Source organism: Thalassophryne amazonica, chromosome 11 (genome assembly GCF_902500255.1).
Source record: "Thalassophryne amazonica chromosome 11, fThaAma1.1, whole genome shotgun sequence".
In the NCBI taxonomy this organism is placed as follows: domain Eukaryota; kingdom Metazoa; phylum Chordata; class Actinopteri; order Batrachoidiformes; family Batrachoididae; genus Thalassophryne; species Thalassophryne amazonica.
Genome location: NC_047113.1, coordinates 86,796,446 through 86,822,304, shown reverse-complemented (window position 1 = coordinate 86,822,304; position 25,859 = coordinate 86,796,446). Strand labels below are relative to the sequence as shown.

Genomic DNA, 25,859 nt, shown 5'->3' with positions numbered 1-25,859 from the left:
AAAAAGATGAGTATATCATCCAGATATACGAAGACAAACCGATGCAGGAAGTCCCGCAAGACGTCGTTAACCAATGCTTGGAACGTCGCGGGGCGCATTGGTGAGAACCAAACGGCATGACCAGGTACTCAAAATGACCTAACGGGGTGTTAAATGCCGTCTTCCATTCGTCTCCCTTCCGGATCCGAACTAGGTGGTACGCATTCCTAAGATCGAGTTTGGTGAATATTTTGGCTCCATGCAGGGGTGTGAACACCGAATCCAAGAGGGGCAATGGGTATCGATTGTGAACCGTGATCTCGTTCAATCCCCTGTAATCGATGCATGGACGGAGTCCGCCGTCTTTCTTGCCCACAAAAAAGAAACCAGCACCCATCGGGGAGGTGGAGTTCCGGATCAACCCGGTGGCCAAGGAGTCCCGGATGTAGGTCTCCATTGATTCGCGTTCCGGACGTGAGAGGTTGTACAGTCTACTGGACGGGTACTCAACGTCCGGAATCAAATCAATGGCACAATCGTACGGTCGGTGCGGTGGAAGAGTGAGTGCCAGATCTTTGCTGAAGACGTCAGCCAGATCATGGTACTCCACTGGCACCGCCGTCAGATTGGGAGGGATTTTAACCTCCTCCTTAGCCGTGATCCCGGGAGGAACCGAGGATCCTAAACACTCCCGGTGGCAGGTTTCGCTCCACTGCACCACGGCCCCAGACGGCCAATCGATCCGGGGATTGTGCTTCACCATCCAAGGAAAACCCAAAATCACTCGGGAGGTAGAAGGTGTCACGTAAAACACGATCTCCTCCCGGTGATTCCCAGACACAACCAGGGTCACGGGCTGGGTCCGGTGTGTGATTAGCGGGAGTAGAGTGCCATCTAGTGCCCGTACCTTCAAAGGCGAAGGCAGAGCCACTAGAGGGAGCCCCACTTCCTTTGCCCATCTGCTATCCGACGGTGTTCATTCAAGCGGTTGTCTAAGCGTATAACCAGAGTGACAAGCCCGTCGAAATCCTGCGGTTCGTCCTTAGCCAGTAAATGCTCCTTCAGTACTGGAGACAGTCCGCTTATGAAGGCAGCGCGGAGCGCAACGTCATTCCAACCCGACCTCGCAGCCGCGATGCGGAAGTCGACAGCGTAATCAGCTGCGCTCCGACGCCCCTGTCTCAGTGACAGCAGCACGGTCGAGGCGGTCTCGCCTCTGTTAGGATGATCAAACACATGTTTGAATTCCCGTATAAACCCAGAGTATGACGTCAGGAGCCATGACTTCTGTTCCCAGAGCGCTGTAGCCCAAGCGCGTGCCTCACCTCGAAGCAGATTAATTACATAAGCCACCCGGGTGGCGTCTGATGCGTACATAACTGGACGCTGTGCAAAAACGAGCGAACACTGCATTAGGAAGTCTGCGCACGTTTCCACACAGCCTCCGTACGGTTCGGGAGGACTTATGTAAGCTTCAGGGGACGGTGGGGGGGTAGTTGAACGGCCAGTGGAACATCTACATTAGGCCCCGGGCCAGCAGGAGGAGACACTGCAGCGACGCTCGACTCGCGTGCTTCCACTCTGGCGGTGAGAGCCTCCATCCTCTGATTGAGGATTGCATTTTGCTCGGTTACCAGCTGTAACTGAGCAGTGAAAGCGGTAAGGATTTGCTGCAGATCACTTACCACGCCTCCTGCTGACGCCTGCGCTCCTTGTTCTCCCATTGGCTGTTCAAGCTGTGGTTGACGCCCCTCGGGATCGATGACGAATGGCCGAGAAATCCTGTTGGGAAAGTGTCGTAACACGGACCCACACCAGGGGGCGCAAATGAACGGACAATGGATAAGAAAAGGAGTAACAATTTAATGTTGTGAAAGAACACAACGGAATACAAACAAGAATAATAATGCCAATTATACACAGGAGGACTGTGGGCAGGCTTGAAGATAGGAGACCTCGGATGAACGAAGAGCCGGGGCCCATACCGCTTCCACCACCAACGGCCTGAAGAACACCGAAGCCGCCAAGCCCTGAGTCCCCAGGTGGTCTCTGTCCTCCGTTGTCGGCCCTGGTACTGCTGGCAGACAAGAAACAGAAGGTGGTGAGTGTGAGTCCTCACACCCAGCAACCTTTACAATTAATTCCTCCGGGAGGGATAACCTCCACCTCCAGGTACGTCTTTACTTGTGCAGCTCCTGTTTGTCCCTCTTCTGGGTCTTCACGGGCATGCGACTGCACAAGATTTCTCGGCGAGGAGGTGGAGTTGCCGTCCGGCCTTTATGGTGATGGTGATGAGATGAATGAGTGACAGCTGGTGCTGAGGATGAGTGACAGCTGTCACTCCCAGTGGCTCTGGCGCCCTCTTGTGCTTGAAGCCCGCACTCCAAGCAGGGCGCCATCTGGTGGTGGTGGGCCAGCAGTACCTCCTCTTCAGCGGCCCACACAACACATACACTATCATCAAGTGTTCACATAACTGGTACTCATGATGCTCATGAACTATTAAAATAAATGATGTGCAACAGAACGCGGAGTGAATTGTTTCTCATGAGGAAAGTGGTAACAACAGATTCCAGGAAAACCGCTGTCCTACGTGTTTTCTGATACACATTATTTATTCTGAGCACACACAATTACCTGAGCACCAGTTATGTGCATGTCTGAGGATAATCACAATTCCAGAACAGCAAGGCATTCAGACAGCACAAACCCCTACAAACCCCTACTGTAATAACCAACCAACAGCACCCCCCCCCCCCCTCCCCACACACACACACTGTAATAACAAATCAGTATTTCCTCTGTCACCACCAGGACAGTCAGATCATCAGATCTTAGAGATGTCACATGAATTTTAAAAACAAAAGGAAAAATGTCTGAAGGAGCCATCACCATCAAATCAGAAACATATTCAGCTCTTTCTTTACATAAGCATCATCTCCACATAACTGTTCAAATGTTCATTGACAACATAACGTCTCTCCTCCCCTTGGCGGACACAAATGTTTTACCTTTACTGGTTCCACCCCTTTTTACAGCTCTTTTCTGTGATGTTTAATTACTAACCCTTCTCACGCAGGCTTGCAAAAAAACAAAAAAAAACAAAACAAAACAAAACAGTACTTTTTGAAGTGATGATGACCTTGTGTAGTAATGTAATACAGGTTGGCATTCCCAAGCCAAAATTCTCCTGATTCAGCATCCATATCGCCAAAACCAGCCTTGTACTCTGCCCACGACCTGGGAAGAGAAGAGAAAAGAAGAGAAGAGAAGAGAAGCTACATTACAGCCATATTTCAGAATGAATTAAAGACATTTTTCCCTAAAAATTCTACACACAATACCCCATAACGACAATGCGAAAAAAGGTGTTTGTTTTTTTTTTGCAAATTTATTTAAAAAAAAACTAAGAATCACATGAAGTCACATCAAGTCTTCTTGAATATGATGCCACAACATATCAAAACAGTGGCTTCAGGACAACTCTGTGAATGTCCTTGAGTGGCCCAACCAGAGTCCAGACCTGAATCTGATTGAATATCTCTGGAGAGATCTGAAACTGGGTCAGCACGGTGGATTAGTGGTCAGCACTGTTGACTCACAGCAAAAAGGTCATGGGTTCAATTCCCACCTGTGACCTTTCTGTCCAGTGTTTGTGTGGGTTCTCTATGGGTGCTCTGGCTTCCTCCCACATCCAAAGACATGCAGGTTAGGTGGATTGGAACCTTTAAATTGTCCATAGGTGTGCGTGCAAGTGTGAATGTGACTATATGTGCCCCTGCGACAAATTGCCATCCTGTCCAGGGTGTATCCTGCCTCACGCTCTAACAACCCTTAACTGGAGTAAGCGCTTGAAGATAAGTGAGTGAGTGAGATCTGAAAATGGCTGTGCACTGACGCCCCCCATCCAACCTGATGGAGCTTGACAGGTGCTGCAAAGAGGAATGGGTAAAAACTGCTCAAAGATAAGTGCGCCAAGCTTGTGGCATGATATTCAAGAAGACTTGAGCTGTAATTGTTGCCAGGTCAGTCAAGGTGCATCAACAAAGTATTGAGCAAAGGGTATGAATACTTGTGGACATATCATATCTTATTTTTTTTATTTTAATAAATTTGCACAAATTAAAAAAAAAAACTTTTTATGTTGTTATTATATGGTGTTGTGAGTAGAATTTTGAGGGGAAAATGAATTTACTTCATTTTGGAATTGCGTTGTTAAAAGACATGTTGTGAAAGTGTAGGAACACGGACCCACAACAGGGGGCGTAAAAGAACGGGCAATGGATAAGCCAAACAGTAACAATTTAATGTTGTAAATTGTGCACAACAGAATACAGACAACAACCAGTTTGGAACTACAGTCAATTACACGTTGGGTGACGTGTGGGCAGGCTTGAGGATAGGAGACGCCCGTCCAGAACTGAGCCGGATCCCACACGGCCCTCACCGCCAACGGATCTGAAGAACACCGGAGCCGCCAAGTCCTGGGTCCCCAGGTGGTCACCGTCTCCAGCTATCAGACCTGGTACTGCTGGCAGAGAACAGAAACAGCACAGGTGAGTGTGAGTACGCACACTCAGTAATCCCACAGTCTGTGTTCCTTTTTGGGAGGGAGCACCTCCACCTCCAATCACACACTCGTGCAGCTCCTGTCTAACCACTTATCTGGTTGGGGTGTGAAGCGAAGCCGTCGCTGATCACACCAAACGCCAATCCCACAGATAAGGCACACCACAGGAAACCGGCTGCAAAAGAGTTCAGACTATTATTCAGTTTTAAGTCAGCAGAGAAATTATCTCCAAGGTAGCTGATTTCTCGGCGAGGAGGTGGAGTTGCAGTCCGGCCTTTATGGTGATGGTGATGAGTTGAATGAGTGACAGCTGGTGCTGATGATGAGTGACAGCTGTCACTCCCAGTGGCTCCGGCGCCCTCTCGTGCTTGAAGCCCGCACTCCAAGCAGGGCGCCATCTGGTGGTGGTGGGCCAGCAGTACCTCCTCTTCAGCGGCCCACACAACAGGACCCCCCCCCTCAACGGGCGCCTCCTGGTGCCCGACCAGGCTTGTCCGGGTGCCGCCGGTAGGAGTCGGCCAGGAGGGCCGGGTCCGGGATGAAGCTCCTCTTCACCCAGGAGCGTTCTTCGGATCCATACCCCTCCCAGTCCACCAAATACTGGAACCCCCGGCCCTTCCGACGGACGTCCAGGAGCCGGCGCACGGTCCAAGCCGGCTCCCCGTCGATGATCCGGGCAGGAGGCGGCGCCGGTCCGGGGGTACAGAGGGGTGAAATGTGGTGAGGTTTGATGCGTGACACATGGAAAACCGGGTGGATCCGCAGCGAAGCTGGCAGCTTCAGCTTCACTGCGGCAGGACTGAGGATCTTGAGTATGGTGAATGGTCCAATGTATCTGTCCTTTAATTTCTGGGATTCCACTTGCAGGGGAATGTCTTTTGTGGAAAGCCAAACCTCCTGCCCAGGCTGATACGTAGGGGCCGGGGCACGCCGGCGGTCTGCATGGTTCTTGGCCCTCGTCCGGGTTTTGAGCAGGGCAGAGCGGGCAGTACGCCACACCCGACGGCACCTTCTCAGATGGGCCTGGACTGAGGGCACCCCGACCTCTCCCTCCACTAGCGGGAACAATGGGGGCTGGTACCCCAAACACACCTCAAACGGGGAGAGGCCGGTAGCAGATGATACTTGGCTATTATGAGCGTACTCGGTCCAGGCCAGATGGTTGCTCCAGGCCGTCGGGTGCACGGAGGTCACGCAGCGGAGGGCCTGCTCGAATTCCTGGTTCGCCCGCTCTGCCTGTCCATTCGTCTGAGGATGGTACCCGGACGAGAGACTCACGGTGACCCCCAGTTCCCTGCAGAATCTCCTCCAGACCTGAGAGGAGAACTGAGGACCACGGTCTGAGACAATATCTGATGGAATCCCATGCAGACGCACGACATGGTAGACCAGGAGGTCTGCAGTCTCCTGGGCCGTCGGGAGCTTCGGGAGGGCCACGAAGTGGGCTGCCTTAGAGAACCGGTCCACTATCGTGAGGATGGTAGTCATGCCCTGGGACGGCGGGAGGCCCGTGACAAAGTCCAGGCCGATGTGAGACCAGGGGCGATGAGGCACGGGCAGAGGCTGGAGGAGGCCTTGGGCCTTGTGGTGGTCGGCTTTGCCCCTGGCACAGGTGGTGCAGGCCGGGACATACTCCCGGACATCGGCTTCCATAGACACCCACCAGAAGCGCTGCCGGACCACTGCCACGGGCCTTCACACTCCTGGATGACAGGAGAGCTTGGAACTGTGACAGAAGTCTAGGACCGCAGCCCTGGCCTCTGGTGGGACGTACAATTTGTCCTTCAGACCTGTCCCCGGGTCCGGGCTCCGTGTCAGGGCCTCCCGGACGGTCTTCTCCACGTCCCAGGTGAGGGTGGCCATGACAGTGGACTCGGGGATGATGGTTTCCGTCGGGTCTGACAGCTCGGTCTTGACCTCCTCTTCATGCACCCGGGACAGGGCATCAGATCATTGGTTCTTCGTCCCGGGGCAGTAGGTGATCCGAAGGTCAAAACGCCCGAAGAACAGTGACCAGCGGGCTTGCCTGGGGTTCAGACGCCTGGCGGTCCGAATGTACTCCAGGTTCCGATGGTCCGTGAAAACCGTAAATGGTACCAATGCTCCCTCCAACAGGTGTCTCCACTCCTCAAGAGCCTCCTACACCGCAAGAAGTTCCCAATTGCCGACGTCATAGTTCCTTTCAGCTGGGGTCAACCTGCGGGAAAAGTAGGCACATGGATGGACAACCTTGTCGGACTCCCCGCTCTGGGATAGCACGGCTCCTATCCCTGAATCAGAGTGGTCCACTTCAACTACAAACTGGCGATTGGGATCGGGCTGCACCAGAACCGGTGCAGTCGAGAACCGGCGTTTCAACTCCCTAAACACGGCTTCGCACCGATCCGACCAGGTGAAGGGGACTCTTGTGGAGGTCAGGGCTGTCAGGGGGCTAACTACCTGACTGTAGCCCTTGATGAACCTCCTGTAGAAATTTGCAAAACCGAGGAACTGTTGCAGTTTCCTATGGCTTGTTGGTTGGGGTCAATCTCTCACCGCCGCAACCTTGGCCGGATCAGGGGCGACGGAGTTGGAGGAGATTATGAACCCCAGGAAGGACAAAGGAACTCGCACTTCTCGCCCTTCACAAACAGCCGGTTCTCCAACAACCGCTGTAGGACCTGACATACATGCTTGACATGGGTCTCAGGATCTGGAGAAAAGATGAGTATATCGTCTAGATATACGAAGACAAACCGATGCAGGAAGTCCCGCAAGACATCATTAACCAACGCTTGGAACGTTGCAGGCGCATTGGTGAGGCCGAACGGCATGACCAGTTACTCAAAGTGACCTAACAGGGTGTTAAATACCGTCTTCCACTCGTCTCCCTCTCGGATTCGAACCAGGTGATAAACATTCCTAAGATCCAATTTTGTGAAAATTTGGGCTCCATGCAAGGGCGTGAACACTGAATCCAACAGAGGTAACGGGTATCGGTTGCGAACCGTGATCTCGTTCAGCCCTCTGTAATCAATGCATGGACGGAGTCTGCTGTCCTTCTTGCCCACAAAAAAGAAACCAGCACCGATCGGGGAGGTGGAGTTCCGGATCAACCCGGCAGCTAACGAGTCCCGGATGTAGGTCTCCATTGAACCACAACCCCAGACGGCCAATCAATCCGGGGATTGTGTTTTAACACCCATGGAAAACCCAAAATCACTCGGGAGGTAGAAGGTGTTACATAAAACACAATCTCCTCCCTGTGATTTCCAGATGCAACCAATGTCACTGGCTGTGTCTGGTGTGTGATTAGTGGAAGAAGGGTGCCATCTAGTGCCCGCACCGACAATGGTGATGGTAAGGCCACTAGAGGGAGCCCAACCTCCTTTGCCCATCTGCTATCCAGCAGATTCCCCTCTGACCCCGTGTCCACCAGTGCTGGGGAGTGAAGGGTTAGATCCCCACTCAGGATCGTGACTGGGATACGTGCAGATTTTCGGGGTCTCCCCGTGTGGGTATTGTGACCCACCCTTAGCCCAGTCTCTAAGGATGAGTGCTGCTGTTTTGACCGTTTGGGGCATTCTCTCTGTGTGTGCTCGGTTGAGCCGCAGAGAAAACACGAGACATCTGTTGACCCCCAGAACATAAATCTGCTGCAAATCGTGAATTATCTGCAAACCACAGTATTAATGAAAATTTATGCAAACCATGAATATCCGCGAACTGCTAATAATTTTGCTGCAAATCATGAATAAAATATCCAGTGGTGGCCACAGCTAACCGAAAAGTTAGCTTCGATAACCGCTAATCTGCTAACTGAAAAGTTTACTTTTATAATGCTAAACTGATAAATCGCAAAAAAAAAAAAAAAAAAAAATTAGTGAAAGTTACAGCTAACTGCTAACTGTTAGTGTTGACTCGGTACACTCTTGGCTACTGATAAGTCAGTTTCGAGTTTAATCACTGCAGGGGCTTCTGAGTAAATTCAAAGATGATCGCAAACCCAATGAACACACAAAACAAATAAATAATAAAAAGTAAAACTCCAAACACTGCCATCTTTAACAAAAGAAGTCAGAGTTTATCTCTATATTATATATTGTAGCAAACTGCATGGAAGAATGAGCCAGAGCTTTCGTCTCCAAGCACCCTACCAGCTTCCACAAAGAAGTGTTATTTACTTTTCACACACAACAACACAGACAGTGGCAGAAGACATCAAATGCAAGGCATTTTTCACTCATGGTGACAATATAACTCTTCACCAAACTAACTACTCTACTTAAACTACAAAACACAACAAATCTATAGCATTAAAAACACTGCTAAACCAACATGAACTGCAATAACAATAATAAAAAAACCCAGACCCGAACTCCCGTAATGCATTACAGCACAACAATTCAGTCTCAGGGGCATCAGCCCGGCGACAGCTCATTAATGGAGCTGCATTCACAAACACAAAATAAATGCATGAAAAATAAATAAATAAAAAACAAAATCCCAAACTTCAATTGCTGCACACATTTTGATACATCTGACTTTTTTGTGCATATGACAGTTTCTGGGTTTTTACATATGCCATGTTTCAGTAGGAAGCACACGCAAGTCTTTGTACATGAGGCCCAAGGTCAACTCAAGGCGAGATTTAAATCTAAAACAGCTGCCATGGTGGCTTCCAGAAAAACAGAATCATTTATTTTCTGATGACTATTGTATGCATTTTTTCAAAAATGTATAGTTTTGCAAATTTCCAGAAAATACCCATGAAAGCTATACCTGAACATAGAGAACCTTTCTATGGATAAGATAAGTTAAGATGTGAAGAGAAGTTGATTTGAGTGTGAATTGCTGTAGTTTTGACAGGCATACCTGTTAAATCTCTCTGTTCCATTTATCCTCCGTGTATCACGGTCCATCCTCCTCCTTCACTCATGTCACAGTAGACGCTGAATGGAGAAGGGCTGCTGTTGGGTTTGATTCTGTACAAACCACTGGATTTGGAGCCAGAACTGAAAACCTGGGCACAATCTGACCAAACACATGAACTTTGTTTTTTTCACCTTTGTGCAATGTTAGACCTGAACACAGATTCCTGAATGTGAGAGCCCCGTGCCAGTGCTAAGGGCTCGTCTCAACCTGTGTGCTGGGTGTCTGGATCCTGGTCAACTGTGGCTTGTTCTTCTTGTCAGGCTGGTTCAGCAGTCGTAATCTGTGCAGGAGGAGTTCTGTTTCTGAAGCTGGCTCTTCAGAAGCGTTTCTTGTTCCCGCAGTCGAGCAATCTGCTCATGACAACTGTCTGTTGCCTAAACAAACACATAGCGTCATAATTGTAAAGCTTTTTGTGAATATTCACTTTGTAATTCTGAAATAAGACGTGCATGGACTAAAACATGCATACTGCAAAAATCTATACCATAAATAGTGGTGCAGCTTAGCTAAAATTTCCATAAAAATTGTTCATTTTGTGATAAAAGCATGGAAGGTAGCATACATATTGTTGGGAAGTGTAGTGACATGGACCCACAACAGGGGTCGTAAATGAACGGACAATGGATAAGCCAAATATAACAATTTAATGTTGCAAACTGTGCACAACGGAATACAGACAAATGCAGTTGAGAAGATAGTCAATTATACGAAAAGTGACGTGTGGCAGGCTCGAGGATAGAAGACGTCCGTCCAGAGAAGAGCTGGGTCCCACACGGCTTCCACCGCCAACGGATCTTGAAGAAACCGGAGCCGACAAGTCCTGAATCTCCAGGTGGCCACCGTCTCCAGCTGTCAGACCTGGTACTGCTGACAGGAAGCAGAGACAGTTAATGGTGGGTGTGTGGATACACACCCAGTAAATCCTCACTCACAGAAACAGTTCCTCCGGGAGGGAGCACCTCCACCTCCGAAATAGGAACACGATAGCAGCGCCTGTTAACCACTTATCTGGTTGGAGTGAGAGGCGAAGACGTCGCTTCTCTCACTACTCGCCAACCCAGCTGAAAGTGCACCACAGGAACACGGCTGCAAACAGATCACACGTAAGTCACAGTTCAGACACAGCAGAGAATATTACCTAGTTAGTAGATGATATCTCGGCAGCGAGGTGGAGTTGCTGCCTGGCTTTTATGGTGCTGGTGATGATGAGTGACAGCTGTCACACCCGGTTGCTCCGGCGCCCTCTCGTGCCTGAAGCCCGCACTTCAGGCAGGGCGCCCTCTGGTGGTGGGCCAGCACTACCTCCTCTTCAGCGGCCCACACCACAGGACCCCCCCTTCAACGGGTGCCTCCTGGCACCTGACCAGGCTTGTCGGGATGTCGGTGATAGAAGTCGGCCAGGAGGGCCGGATCCAGGATGAAGCTCCTCTTCACCCAGGAGCGTTCCTCAGGTCTATACCCCTCCCAGTCCACCAAGTACTGGAACCCCCGGCCCTTCCGACAGATGTCCAGGAGCCGGCGTACTGTCCATGCCGGCTCTCCGTCGATGATCCGGGCAGGAGGCGGCGCCGGTCCGGGGGTGCAGAGTGGTGAAGTGTGGTAGGGCTTAATCCGGGACACGTGAAAGACAGGATGGATCCGCAGTGAAGCTGGTAGCTTCAGCTACACTGTGGTCAGACTGAGGACTTTGAGGATGGGGAACGGTCCAATAAATCTGTCCTTAAGTTTTTGGGATTCCACTTGCAGTGGGATGTCTTTGGTGGATAGCCAAACCTCCTGCCCGGGCTGGTATACAGGGGCCGGGGAACGCCGGTGGTCTGCATGGGCCTTGGCCCTCATCCGGGCTTTCAGCAGGGCAGAGCGTGCAGTACGCCACACCTGACTGCACCTCCTGAGGTGGGCCTGGACCGAGGGCACCCCGACCTCTCCCTCCACGAGCGGAAACAATGGGGGCTGGTACCCCAAACATACCTCAAATGGGGAGAGGCCGGTGGCAGATGAAACTTGGCTATTGTGAGCGTACTCGATCCAGGCCAGATGGTTGCTCCAGGCCGTCGGGTGTGCGGAGGTCATGCAGCGGAGAGCCTGCTCCAAATCCTGGTTGGTCCGCTTTGCCTGTCCATTCGTCTGGGGATGGTACCCGGACGAGAGGCTTACGGTGGCCTCCAGTTCCCTACAGAAACTCTTCCAGACTTGCGAGGAGAACTGGGGACCACGGTCGGGGACCATGTCAGATGGAATCCCATGCAGACGTACGACATGGTGGACCAGGAGGTCTGCTGTCTCCTGGGCCGTCGGGAGCTTCGGGAGGGCCACGAAGTGAGCCGCCATGGAGAACCGGTCCACTATCGTGAAGATGGTGGTCATGCCCTGGGATGGCGGGAGGCCCGTGACGAAGTCCAGGCCGATGTGGGACCAGGGGCGGTGAGGCACAGGTAATGGCTGGAGGAGTCCCTGTGCCCGTTGGTGGTCAGCTTTTCCCCTGGCGCAGGTGGTGCAGGCCTGGATGTACTCCCAGATGTCGGCTTCCATAGACGCCCACCAGAAGCGCTGCCGGACCACTGCCACGGTCCTTCGCACCCCTGAGTGACAGGAGAGCTTTGAACCGTGACAGAAGTCCAAGACCGCAGCTCTGGCTTCTGGTGGGACGTATAACTTGTCCTTCGGGCCAGTTCCCGGGTCTGGGTTCCATGCCAGGGCCTCCCGGACGGTCTTCTCCATGTCCCAGGTGAGGGTGGCCACGACAGTGGACTCGGGGATGATGGTTTCCGTGGGATCTGACAGCTCAGCTTTGACTTCCTCTTCGGGACAAGGCGTCAGATCTTTGGTTCTTGGTCCCGGAGCAGTAGGTGATTTGGAAGTCAAAATGCCCAAAGAACAGTGACCAGCGGGCTTGCCTGGGGTTCAGACGCTTGGCGGTCCGGATGTACTCCAGGTTACGATGGTCCGTGAAAACCGTGAATGGAACCGCAGCTCCCTCCAACAGGTGTCTCCACTCCTCAAGAGCCTCTTTCACTGCAAGGAGTTCTCGATTGCCCACGTCATAGTTTCGCTCAGCCGGGGTCAACCTACGGGAAAAATAGGCACAGGGGTGGAGGACCTTATCGGACTCCCTGCTCTGGGACAGCACGGCTCCTATCCCTGAGTCAGAGGCATCCACTTCAACAACATACTGGCAGTTAGGATGGGGCTGCACCAGGACTGGCGCAGTCAAGAACCGGCGTTTCAACTCCCTAAACGCGGTTTCGCACCGATCTGACCAGGTGAAGGGGACTTTGGAGGAGGTCAGGGCTGTCAAGGGACTAACCACCTGACTGTAATCCTTAATAAACCTCCTGTAGAAGTTTGCAAAGCCGAGGAACTGTTGCAGCTTCCTACAGCTTGTTGGTTGGGGCCAGTCTCTCACCGCCGCCACCTTGGCCGGATCAGGGGCGACGGAGTTGGAGGAGATTATGAACCCCAGGAAGGACAAAGAAGTGCGGTGGAACTCGCACTTCTCGCCCTTCACAAACAGCCGGTTCTCCAACAACCACTGCAGGACCTGACGTACATGCTGGACATGGGTTTCAGGATCCGGAAAAAAGATGAGTATATTGTCCAGATATACGAAGACGAACCGATGCAGGAAGTCCCGCAAGACGTCATTAACCAAGGCTTGGAACGTTGCGGGCGCATTGGTGAGGCCGAACGGCATGACCAGGTACTCAAAATGACCTAACGGGGTGTTGAATGCCGTCTTCCATTCGTCTCCCTTCAGGATCCGAACCAGGTGATATGCATTACAAAGATCAAGTTTTGTAAATATTTGGGCTCCATGCAGGGGCGTGAACACCGAATCTAACAGAGGTAGAGGTTATCGGTTGCGAACCGTAATCTCGTTCAGTCCCCCCTGTTGTCGATGATGGACGGAGGCCGCCGTCTTTCTACCACAAAAAAGAAACCTGCTCCCCTCAGGGAGGTGGAGTTCTGGATAAGCCGGCAGCTAACGAGTCAGGATGTAGGTCTCCATTGATTCGCGCTCTGGCGTGAGAGATTGTACAGCCTGCTGGACGGGTACTCGACGCCGGACTAAATCATGGCGCAATCATACGGCAGGTGTGGGGAAGAGTGCGTGCCAGATCTTTGCTGAAGACATCAGCAAGATCATGGTACTCCTCAGACACCGCCGTCAGATTGGGGGGGACTTTAACCTCCTCGTTAGCGGTCATACCGGGGGGAACCGAGGATCCTAAACACTCCCGGTGGCAGGTTTCGCTCCACTGAACCACAACCCCAGACGGCCAATCAATCCGGGGATTGTGTTTTATCATCCATGGGAAGCCCAAAATAACGCGGGAGGTAGAAGGTGTTACAAATACACAATCTCCTCCTGATGATTCCCAGACACAACCAATGTTACTGGCTGTGTCTTGTGTGTGATTAAAGGGAGAAGGGTGCCATCTAGTGCCCGTACCTTCAATGGTGAAGGAAGGGCCACTAGAGGGAGCCCCACTTCCTTTGCCCATCTGCTGTCCAGCAGATTCCCTTCTGACCCCGTGTCCACCAGTGCTGGGGCGTGAAGGGTTAGATCCCCACTCAGGATCGTAGCTGGGACTCGTGCAGATTATGGGCGCACCCCTCGTGCAAGTATGACCCACCCTTAGCCCAGTCTCTAAGTGCGAGTGTTGTCGTTTTGGCCGTTTGGGGCAGTTTTTCTGTACATGCTTTGAGCTACAGAGAAAACACTTCCTGCGGGCCAGCCTCCTCAACCTATCATCTGATCTAATTTTGGCCCTGCTCGTTTCCCTAACAATGTCAGCAGGGGGAGCTGTTGCCACACGGAGCCCTCTGGTTGTCGAGCGTGGGGAAGACGGCTCCCTTTCGGACCCGGAAGGAAGAGGGACGGCTCGTGCCTGACCACGCCCTTCGCCCCGCTCCCGTCGACGTCTGCTAATCGGTTGTCTAACCGTACTACCAGGTCGATAAGCCGTCTAAATCCCGCGGCTCGTCCTTAGCCACCAGGTGCTCCTTAAGGACCAGAGACAGTCCGTTTACAAAGGCGGCGCGGAGTGCAACAATATTCCAGCCGGCCCTCGCTGCCGCGATGCGGAAGGCGACTGCATACTCGGCTGCACTCTGACGCCCCTGTCTCATAGACAACAGCACCACTCAAAGCGGTCTCGCCTCTATGTGGGTGATCGAACACCAATCTGAACTCCCTCACAAACTCAGTAATATCGTTAGGAGCCATGCATTCTGCTCCCAGAGCGCCGTAGCCCAGGTGCGTGCCTCTCCTCGAAGCAGATTATACATAACGCCACCCGGCTGCATCTGATGGTACATGACGGACGCTGTGAAAAGACGAGCGAACACTGCATTAAGAAGTCTGCACACGTCTCGACACAACCTCCGTACGGCTCCTGGAGGGCTTATGTATGCTTCAGGGGACGGGGGGGTCGTTGAACGACCACTGGAATGTCTGTATTTGGCACTCGGTCAGCAGGAGGAGGTGCTGCGAGCAGTGCCCCTGTGTGTGCGCATCCATCCGAGCGGTGAAAGCCTCCATCCTCCGATTGAGTATAACGTTCTGCTCGGTTACCAAGTCCAACAGAGCAGTGAAGGCGGTTAAGATTTGCTGCAGCTCACCTAACACGCCTGCTGCTGGCGCCTGTGCACCTAGCGTTTCCATTGGTGGTTCATCCGATGGTTGACGCCCCTCGGGATCCATGACATTGGCCAAGATATCCTGTTGGGAAAGTGTAGTGACACTGACCCACAACAGGGGGCGTAAATGAACGGACAATGGATAAGCCAAAATATAACAATTTAATGTTGCAAACTGTGCACAATGGAATACAGACAAATGCAGTTTGAGAATGATAGTCAGTTATACGAAAGTGACGTGTGGGCAGGCTCGAGGATAGAAGACGTCCGTCCAGACAAGAGCCGGGTCCCACACGGCTTCCACTGCCAACGGATCTGAAGAACACTGGAGCCGACAAGTCCTGAATCTCCAGGTGGCCACCGTCTCCAGCTGTCAGACCTGGTACTGCTGGCAGGAAGCAGAGACAGTTAATGGTGGGTGTGTGGATACACACCCAGTAAATCCTCACTCACAGAAACAGTTCCTCCGGGAGGGAGCACCTCCACCTCCGAAATAGGAACACGATAGCAGCTCCTGTTAACCACTTATCTGGTTGGAGTGAGAGGCGAAGACGTCGCTTCTCTCACTACTCGCCAACCCAGCTGAAAGTGCACCACAGGAACACGGCTGCAAACAGATCACACGTAAGTCACAGTTCAGACACAGCAGAGAATATTACCTAGTTAGTAGATGATATCTCGGCAGCGAGGTGGAGTTGCTGCCTGGCTTTTATGGTGCTGGTGATGATGAGTGACAGCTGATGCTGTTGATGAGTGACAGCTGTCACTCCCGGTTGCTCCGGTGCCCTCTCCTGCCTGAAGCCAGCACTTCAGGCAGGGCGCCCTCTGGTGGTGGGCCAGCAGTACCTCCTCTTCAGCGGCCCACACAACACATTTTCTAAATTAACTAATGTTTATTTTCAGATATGGAGCCATCCTGGAGCTGACCTCTAATGAGCAGTGTTGCCACAGTTACTTTGAAAAAGTAACTTAGTTACTTTACTGATTACTCAATTGTAAAAGTAACTTAGTTACTTTACTGATTACTCAATTGTAAAAGTAACTAAGTTAGATTACTAGTTACTTTTTTAGTTACTTTTCCCAGCTGCCGACAACAACCCTCTGCCACCTCAACATGACAATGATACCTGTTTTGCCAAAACTCACTTTATAGTCACCCTTTCTTGACTTCAATGAAAATAAATACTTGTTTATAAAAAGTAAAATAAAGACCTCTTTCTTGACCTCATATTTAACTGTTGACAGCACTGTAACAGTAAAACTTGCAATTTCGAGCCTACATTGTTTATAAAGGTAACTATTAAATTCTAACATTTTTCTAACATTTAAATTCTCTCTAAACATTTTACTTGTCGAAATTATTATTATTTTAAGCAATATTAGTTGTAGTAAAAAACGGCTTCAAAATTGCACCTTTAATGTAGGGCTGTTGTGGGGGGGGCACATCCTTGCCCCACGCCACCATTCCATCTAGATTCGCTCCTGCTTTGGCGTTTGAGCACAAAGAATGGATAACATTTATTTATGCAGAAAACAGGACCAGATTTACAGGTAAGAAAGTTTTATTGCGTTTTCACATCATGTGGTCCTCAGAAAGAGAGTTTAGGTGCATTTGAGTGGAAAATAGTGTTAGTTGTTGACGCGTCGCGGAGGATCAGCTGTTTTTAACGACCAGATACAGAGCGGCTCAGCTCAGAATTCTAAATAAAGGAGGAAAAAAGTATAAAAATGTCTTTGTAAAGCTCAGTGCAGGTGTGCTGATCACCGCGCTTTAAGAGGAGAGGACGAGTCGAGCAGCTGCAAAAAACCGCGGATTAAAAGCTCACAGCTCGCTTAAAGTGGGACGTTCAGTCGAACCCCGACCTCCTGCCCACGGACCAAGTTTAATGCTGTTATCGACCCACAATGCAAAAATAATAGTAACGCACAGTGACATGGAGAAGTAACTTTAATCTGATTACTGATTTGGAAAGATTAACGCGTTAGATTACTCGTTACTAAAAAAAAGTGGTCAGATTAGAGTAACGCGTTACTAGGTAACGCGTAACGCGTTACCGGCATCACTGCTAATGAGCTACAGGGGTCAATAAAGAATTACACAGTGGTCAAAATTTTTAAAATGCTCCACTCATGTTGAAAACTATACCACATTATTTGTTTGATCATAACGATTCCAAAAAGATGCAGTTTGTACTATATATGACTGAATGTTTGTCAGGATTCGGCCCATTCATGGCCCTGGTCTTGGTTTCGTCATTTGGCCTCACTTCTGGTTTTGATTATTCTGCCTGTGGTTTCTGTTTATCTCTGTCTTGTGTTTTATCATTTTGTTATCCTCTGTTTATGATTAGTTTTGTTTCATTTATTTTCATTGTTTCACCTGGTTGCCATGTATTTAGGTTTGTCTTTGTTCCTGTCTGATTTGTAGTTTGTTTTTCTTTATTGCTCATTGTTATGCATTTGTATTCTTTTACTCATGGTTCCTTTAGTTACTTCAGTCTCAGTTTAGTTTTATCACATTAAGTGTATTATGCCTTAGCCTCTGGTTTTGGTTATTGTTTATCTTCAGTGTTTTCTTCTGATTATGTTCCTTTGGTTGTGTATTACATTCTATGTTCATCTATTTCCTAGTTAGTCTGTTTGCCACTTTATTCTTTATTGTATCACCTTTTTTATTCTGCAGTCATCTGTTCTGTTTACCACTTAATTCTTAGTAACACTTATCTGTTAATTTTGATCATATGTAGTACTATTTGTTCTATTTTGGCCACATGGTGAGTTCTGTCTTTGTTAAGTTTCTCCCTCTTATTTTTGGGTCCTGACACATGAGCACTCAGTTTGTGGTATTCTGTTCTTTTTATCTCTGTTGGTTGCGGGTGTGTCACTGGCCCTTAGTTGTTTTGTCTGTCACACCCACCTGTCACTCCTCTGTCTCATCTAGCCACACCTTGTTCTCTGCACCTGCTTTACATCACGCCCTGATTACACCCCTTGTATTTAAGCTCTCACAGTCCTTCCCTTCCCTGCTAGTTTGGCGATCGTGTGTCACATCCTCGCCTTCTTTGTCACAGTCTGCTTTGTTTTTTGACCTTGCTTGTTTGACTCGATCTCCGCCACGCCGTGAACCTGACCCCTGCTTGTGTACTAAACTACGTATCTGCCTCTTGCTTGTCTGTACTGCCGCCCTGCTGACTGCCTTTTTGTGTACCGAACCATTGCCTATTTTTTTTTTTTTTTTTTTTGATAAAGCCTATTTTTACCTCCACGCTTCAGCCTGTGAGTCTGCATTGTGTGCCCTACCACTTTCTGTGCCACGCCACATCCAGTCATGACAATGTTATGGAGTCATGGGGTAAAAACAACAAAAATAGTGACAAAATGGTGTACAGGGGTCAAAAGTTAAATGTCCTCCAATTTTGGTAAAAATGATGCAAATTATTGGTTGAGTTAATAGCATTTTAAAAAGGAATAGTTTGTACCATCTGTCATGCTTAGTTATCATGTTTCGGGGTAACATATTTCACACGTCATAAAATCCAATGGATGTTGACCTTGTTTGACCTTTACTTTGGAGACCAAACATTCAACATAGTCAAAACTATTCCATTTATTAATCCTTTTATTTCATCCAATAATTTGCACCACGTTTTCACCGCCCACCTTTGTCACCATTTTTGCTGTTTTTACACCATAACTCCTTAACATTCAGTCATAGATAATCCAGACTATACTTTTTTGGAATAGTTATGATCAGACAAATAATGTGGTATATTTTTCAACATGAGTGGAGCATTTTTAAATTTTGACCCCTGTGTAAGTCTTTATTGACCCCTGTAGCTCATTAGAGGTCAGCTCTCGGATGGCTCCATATCTAAAAATAAACATTAGTTAATTTAGAATGTGTGTGCCAAATTCCATGCTTTTATCACAAAATGAACAATTGTCTTGCAATGCCGTCCCACTAAAACAACCTTATGCATCTGCGTGTGTATGTGTGTGTCTGTCTGCAACAAAGGTGACACTCTCTGTGTCGTAGCAAGCCACCACTTCAGTTGGCAAACTGGAGCACTCATTTAGCCATTAGTCCACTGAACTGCACAACAAGCTGTATTATTGCAGGCATTTGTAATAAGATGCACACAAAGGAGCCATTCAGTCACACTAAAGTTAGCCATTATCATTGTGCTATGTGACGCTTGTGATTTCAAAAAGATTAAGTAATTGTCAAGATATGTGAACAATGTTGTGTGGGCCGCTGAAGAGGAGGTACTGCTGGCCCACCACCACCAGATGGCGCCCTGCTTGGAGTGCGGGCTTCAAGCACGAGAGGGCGCCGGAGCCACTTGGAGTGACAGCTGTCACTCTTCATCAGCACCAGCTGTCACTCAGCCAATTCATCACCATTTCCATAAAGGCCGGACTGCGACTCCACCTCCTCGCCGAGAAATCATCTACCAATCAGGTAACTTTCTCTGCTGACTCAAAACATTGAGTAATAATCTGAACTTCTTTGCAGCCGTTTTCCTGTGGTGTGTCCTTATCTGTGGGATTGGCGTTTGGTGTGATCAGCGACGGCTTCGCTTCACACCCCAACCAGATAAGTGGTTAGACAGGAGCTGCACGAGTGTGTGATTGGAGGTGGAGGTGCTCCCTCCTTACTGAATACAGACTGTGGGATTACTGAGTGTGCGACCTCACACTCATCAGGACTGTCTCTGTTCTCTGCCAGCAGTACCGGGTCTGACTGCTGAAGACAGCGGCCACCTGGGGTGCAGGGCTTGGCGGCTCCGGTGTTCTTCAGCTCCGTTGGCAGTGGAAGCTGTGTGGATCCGGCTCTTCTCTCGCCAGGCGTCTTCTATCATCGAGCCTGCCCACACGTCACCTGGTGTATGATTGACAGTCACTATATTGTTATTGTCTGTTCGTCGTTGTGTGATTCACAACATTAAATTGTTACTTTTGACTTATCCATTGTCCGTTTATTTACGCCCCCTGTTGTGGGTCCATGTCACGACACTTTCACAACAAACAATCCCTCATGAATCACCGCTCTAAGGCGCTCACTTTGGTCACGTCATCAGCCAGTCTGAAAATAAACTTAACACTGACAGATAAATGGAAACAAAAGCCCTTCTTCTTCTTTGTGTTTCTTTTTATAGGAAGTCCATGGTGTAATGGTTTGATTTTGGACTCTTGGTTCATTTCCATGATTGCAGCCAAACTCCCAACTGGCACGTCACACAGGGGTGCTCAGGGAGGTGGAGAGACATGTGCCCCTCTGGAAACAAGCTATGAGCTTTGGATGGCTACTCATGTTGAAGAATGACCTCACCTTCTTCAGCCACAGCTGAAGCAAATCAGCTTTAGAGGTGCATACCGCCACCTACTGTATCAGACTGTGCTATTAATTATTCTAAGTCAATACAATACAGAACATGGAAATAAAACAAGATAATCGAAACATACAATAAATCTCTTAACAGTAGTAGGAAACAGCTCAGCTATGATAGTTTTAGCACAATCGTGCAGCACGTTTAAAAGACTGACTTTATGCAAATGTTGAGAAGTGACTGAATCTTGGCCATAAAAGTTGTTTTCTATTTGAAACTGTTTAATTTTGTTTGATTGTTTGTTTGTTTGTTTTTACCAAAAAACACTTAAAATGTGGTAACTAATCTTCACCCGGGCAAAGATGGGTACCTCTACTTGTAAATAATAAACCAGAAGCTCCAACTCAGAAGACTGCATGAAAATATCTTCTACTTCCTCACATCTGAAGCAAATTACTCTACTTTTGTTGGGGCTGCAAAAAAATGTAATAGAGAAAAAGTTATTGTGAAATCCCGGCAGACTTTATGGAAAAATGTGCACTTTATTGTGTCAAAACACACTTGAATAAAGTGCAGATTGTTCTGACAGCTGGTGCCTGGAACAAAGTTGTTTTGAACTTTGTTTTTGTGGGGAACCTGGTGAAGCAGAAACAGCGGCATGTGAAAACAATCCCCACAGGTGTGAGGAAGAGAGAATGTCAAACTTTGAGCAAAATGGATATATTTTTTTCTGCCAGTGATAAAGTACCAAAACTACCTTAATGTGTAATTAATTCATCACTGAAATGAGAAGATATCAAGTGAAGCACACAAGAAATGAGAGTGAACGCTGTGAGGAGTCAGGATACATCATGACTGTGATGCTGCTTTTGGTTCAGAGTGATATTAGCAGCCTGAGCTGTGAGGCGACAGGATGAGGACAAGTTTCATTTGTGTCTGTCAGACCAGCACAGCTGCTGTCAGATCAACAAGTATTTGGCCAGTGACTGTTTTTGTCATTTTGCCTCCGTCCACCACCACAAGGAGGTGAAATGCAGCAATCAAGATGTGCTTCAAACAGATCAGAGCCCATGAGTAATTGGACAAACTAAATATAAGGAATTTTTTTTTAAATACAAGTCATCACCTTTACACCAAGACAGGTCAGGGGGGTAGATACATGAACATTTCCCCAAATCACTGAATGTGTCTTGAATTCCATTTATATCGATCATTAACAAGCAGTATGGTACTGTGTGGTAAATCTGTCTGGAGAAGACAATTCTCAAAAACTAAGTGATCAAACAAAAAGGACACTAGTGAAGGAAGCCACCAAGACAACCACACAACTCAGAAGGTACTGACCTTCCCCTGATGTATCACCAGTTATACAGCTTCATAATATTGTTGCATACAGAAGGAATGATCCTTCTGGGAAAACATATGTTTAGCTACAGTTTGCCAGAAGGCACATGGGAGACCCGGGGAGAGATCTGACCAGCTTCCTGTTCCACTCCATCATGAAGCTTTAATTGGTGACGGAACAGATGAAAGTTGCATAGTTTCTCCAGTTACAGCCACAGAGGACTATACCCTCTGAGCTGTCTGGGCATCTAGGTAACTTCTCTCATTAGTCATTATTTAGTTTTGAATAATTATCTTACTTTACAACCACATTATGCTACTTAAAATAATACTTTGTTCAGTTACTTACTGGCTCTGAAAATGGAGAGACTGTATATAAATCTTTGGAATTTCTAAATAGTTAATACCATAATTTTATTAAATCGTTGAATTAAAACTTGAAGTCTAGACTACAAGTACATCTTGACTGTTTAATTTCTACTCCATTGTGGTGGTGTACAGACAAAATTATGTTACTTGCCACTGTTGAATTATTTCTGGACTTGACTGTAAGTAGACCTAGTACTAGAATTCATCCACTCAAATCAGTGCTTTGTCACACACCTCAGTCTTATATTGATTCAGTTTAATGTCAGTCAAACAAAGCCAGTCCGTACATTTTCTTTAATCTTTCTCTTAAGACAAAATGCAAACAAAAGCAGGCAGGGATATTAAATGCATGAGTCACCAGTCCAAACCAGGTAGAGGTACCGAAAAGGACGATATGAAAAATATTCATAACCCTCATGACCAATCAGGTCAAAACTCGGAAACATGAGGAGAGTAAACCCGAGAAAGTTACTGAGCTAAAGGCTGCGGACAGTCGGGCATTGGGGAATGAGAGAAGTGAGCTTAAATACATGGAGACACACTCAGGCACAAATAGTGAAAGGTAAAACAAATGTGAAGACAAGACAGGAAGTAAAGCACAGAAAAGAAACAGAGGTGACATGGTTTTCAAAATAAAATAGGAAACGAAGACCAACACTAAAAATAATAGAATGATTACAGTTTGTATAAGTGCTGGGCCCAATGTTTGACCTTGACCTGTTATCGTGACTTGTAACCAATATTACTCTAAGATAAATAACTTTTTCCTTGGCTGACCTTCAATCATTCCACCAAGTTTGGTCCAAATCAGATCAAATTGATTATTTTGTTCACACACAGAAAGACAACCAGGGATGGAAACAACTAATAATTATAATTAACCAGTGTAAAGTGATCGGGTATCAGATATGAACCCGTTTAAAACATACTTGAAGTGTTTTCACCCTCTGGGGTCCAGGTTATAATTGGCAGTTTTTGACTATTTTTGGTTTTACCTTCATAATTTACCTTAAAAAAAAACAGTTTGCCTTATTTGGCATTATTTTTTCAGCACAACCTCACCTGTGAGACTTTAGTTTTTCTTTCATTCTGACATACTGTTTTAACACAAAGAACCTAAATTTACAGAAAAAAAAACATAAAATCTCAATAGAAAAATGTTTGTTCTTTTTTGTTTTGTTTTACTTTGAAAACCACAAACATGTTTAACAAACCATTTTTATAACTTAGAATGCAAATATAAATTGTAAATTTCAAAAAACGTATATACAAATGTAACAAACAACAAAGTTATATACAACTAAGTTCTATACAACTATTTACATTAAAATGGAGGAAATCTTCGGGTGTTTTTTGTACAACTATTTACAAAACTAAGATGCCACACAAATTATTTTTGACACTCAAAAACAATTCCTGTCTAAGACAGACTGAGTCCAACAGGGTTGGTGACCACTGCTTTGTGACTTCATCATCAGTCAATCACAAATACTGACCATTATGAGCTTTTGTTCAAATCTGTAACTCAGAGGTCACCAACCCTGTTCCTGGAGAGCTCCTGCCCTGTATGCTTTCCATGTCAATCTACTCAAGTCACATGTTATTTTTTTAAGTGGTGTCTTCCAGCTATTGATTGGCTGAGCACACCTCATAGTTAATTGCCTGGGAGTGGATCAGGGAGAGTTAGAAAACATGCAAGGCAAATGCCCTCCAGGAACAGGGTTGGTGACCCCTGGTATAAGCAAAGAATCATATACTGGTCATTCTCGGGAGTAGAGGACAATGGATCCAGCAAGCACAATAATATTGATGAGATGCAGCTACTGGACATCATTCTGCAAGTTGGGAAGTGTATTGTTCACAATTTTCTTCCTGGATTTTTAATTATTATTAATTAGTTATTATTTTATTATTTATTTCCTTATTTTGTTACAGGGCTATGACTTGTGGCTAAAATCTGGGAAATTTACACAGGCTCTTGTCACATAATAACAGCATAATAACAGTCCACAGCCATCCTGAGCACTTGTCAAACGTCAACATTTCAGCCGCGCGACTGGAGCTCGACATTGTAGTGACTGTGCCGTGCGGCATTCACGTGCCAAACCTTGCACTTGCGAAGGCCGCATGAGTGGTGCTCTACATTCACGAGTGTCATGTGGCATTCAAGCAACACTTGCATGCTATGTAGTTAAGAGTTAAATTTTTTATTGTCAAGTGCACAGAAAAAAACAGGCCATTATACCACACAATGAAATTCTGTGTTCATTCCTAGAAAATTTGCATATAAGGAAAAGTTTACATTAGATGATTCCAAAAAGAAAAAGTTCCACATTATAAAATACACATTATTAGAATAAAGAATATATTATATACGTTATTTAAAGGATACACAATTTAGAGGATGTGGGGATGTGCAGTTCGTACAGTACTGGCAATTTTGTGTTATAAGCAGCATTCCTGCAGTGCAGGAGTCGTAAGGTGCATGGATGCATAAGAAATAAACAGAGCTATTATAACAAATACTTAGAAAATAATAAAGAAGAGGAGAAGAATGACAATCAAATAACAGTTCACTCAGGTGGTGGAGGGGTCAGTGTCAATTTTTGGCCTTATTTTCACTGCCAGTCCGCGCGATATTTGGCCTACATGTGCTTATGTGTCCTAAGTACCAATTCAGTGCGATACCAACTGAAAATTTAGAGCTGATTTGCATGTTTTGTTGCAAATTTGTGTCTCCAACTCCTCTCCAACAGTCATGGACCAGTGAGGTAACACCTTCAGTCGTCAAACCGTCCTACCTGCACTGTCCCTGCCCATCCCAAAGAACATCGCAGCATCTTTGGTTCTGCCACCTCCAGCTTCACCTTCTTTTTGTTAGCACCACCACCGCCAAGTTGTGCAGCATAGCTGGTCTTGCTACTGTCTTGTAAACTTTCCCCTTCGCTCTTAGGACGATCTGAGGATATCCCTCTGTCACAAATCACCCGTGCCACTTTTCAGGTGCCACATTTCACAACTGAGAAGCTGGAATAAATAAGACTTACCTATTTTTCTGCTTCAATACATTGATTATCAAACTAGCTGATAATAAATCTGTTAATCAGAGAACATCTTAATGGTCTTATTGTTTAATCTCCACGATAAACAGCAGGACTGATACTCACACTGAGTGGTGGACAGGAAGCCACAATGACCAGGAGCCCTGTGACAAACCGCATCAGGACCACCATCATCATTCAGACAGAAGACGCTAAAAGACAAAGGAGTAATCACAAAGGACAGAAGGTCTTCTTGCGAGAGTGGTTGAATCTGATGCTTTATTTGGGAGAGTTTTTCCACCACACCCATGAGACTTTTTCAAACTATTCTTCACTCCTTCAGCCAAGGAAAAAGACAGACTGAGATACCTGATTCTTCACAGTCATAAATTATGACAACTATGCAGGGCCTCTCTAGAACACAAGCACACATACCAAAATCAGCAACACCAACTTTACAATAGAAGAAAATAGAATGTTAACAGATTGCAGCTACCAGGACACTCAGAGAGTGCAGGTCTCTGCCCAAGCAACGCTCCTCTGATATTTTGCTTTGTTTGTTACAGTGCAGACATTTAAGATCTCTCCCAAACTTTTATCCTTATCCACACTAAATCCTACACAGCCATACCTAGATAGTATTATCTCTACATAAGTGTACCTAAATTC

General features: G+C 47.3%; 1 protein-coding gene across 1 annotated transcript in view; it reads right to left on the bottom strand.

The window, feature by feature from the left end:
- The window catches only part of LOC117519710 (fibrinogen-like protein 1), a 40,584-nt gene extending 15,202 nt beyond the window's left edge, over window positions 1-25,382 (bottom strand). The window contains 7 exon segments of the mRNA XM_034180968.1: window positions 3,122-3,219; window positions 9,404-9,437; window positions 9,440-9,562; window positions 9,671-9,715; window positions 9,718-9,762; window positions 9,765-9,837; window positions 25,317-25,382. Coding sequence (XP_034036859.1) covers window positions 3,122-3,219; window positions 9,404-9,437; window positions 9,440-9,562; window positions 9,671-9,715; window positions 9,718-9,762; window positions 9,765-9,837; window positions 25,317-25,382 — 484 coding nt within the window.
- Window positions 25,383-25,859: the final 477 nt, after the last annotated feature.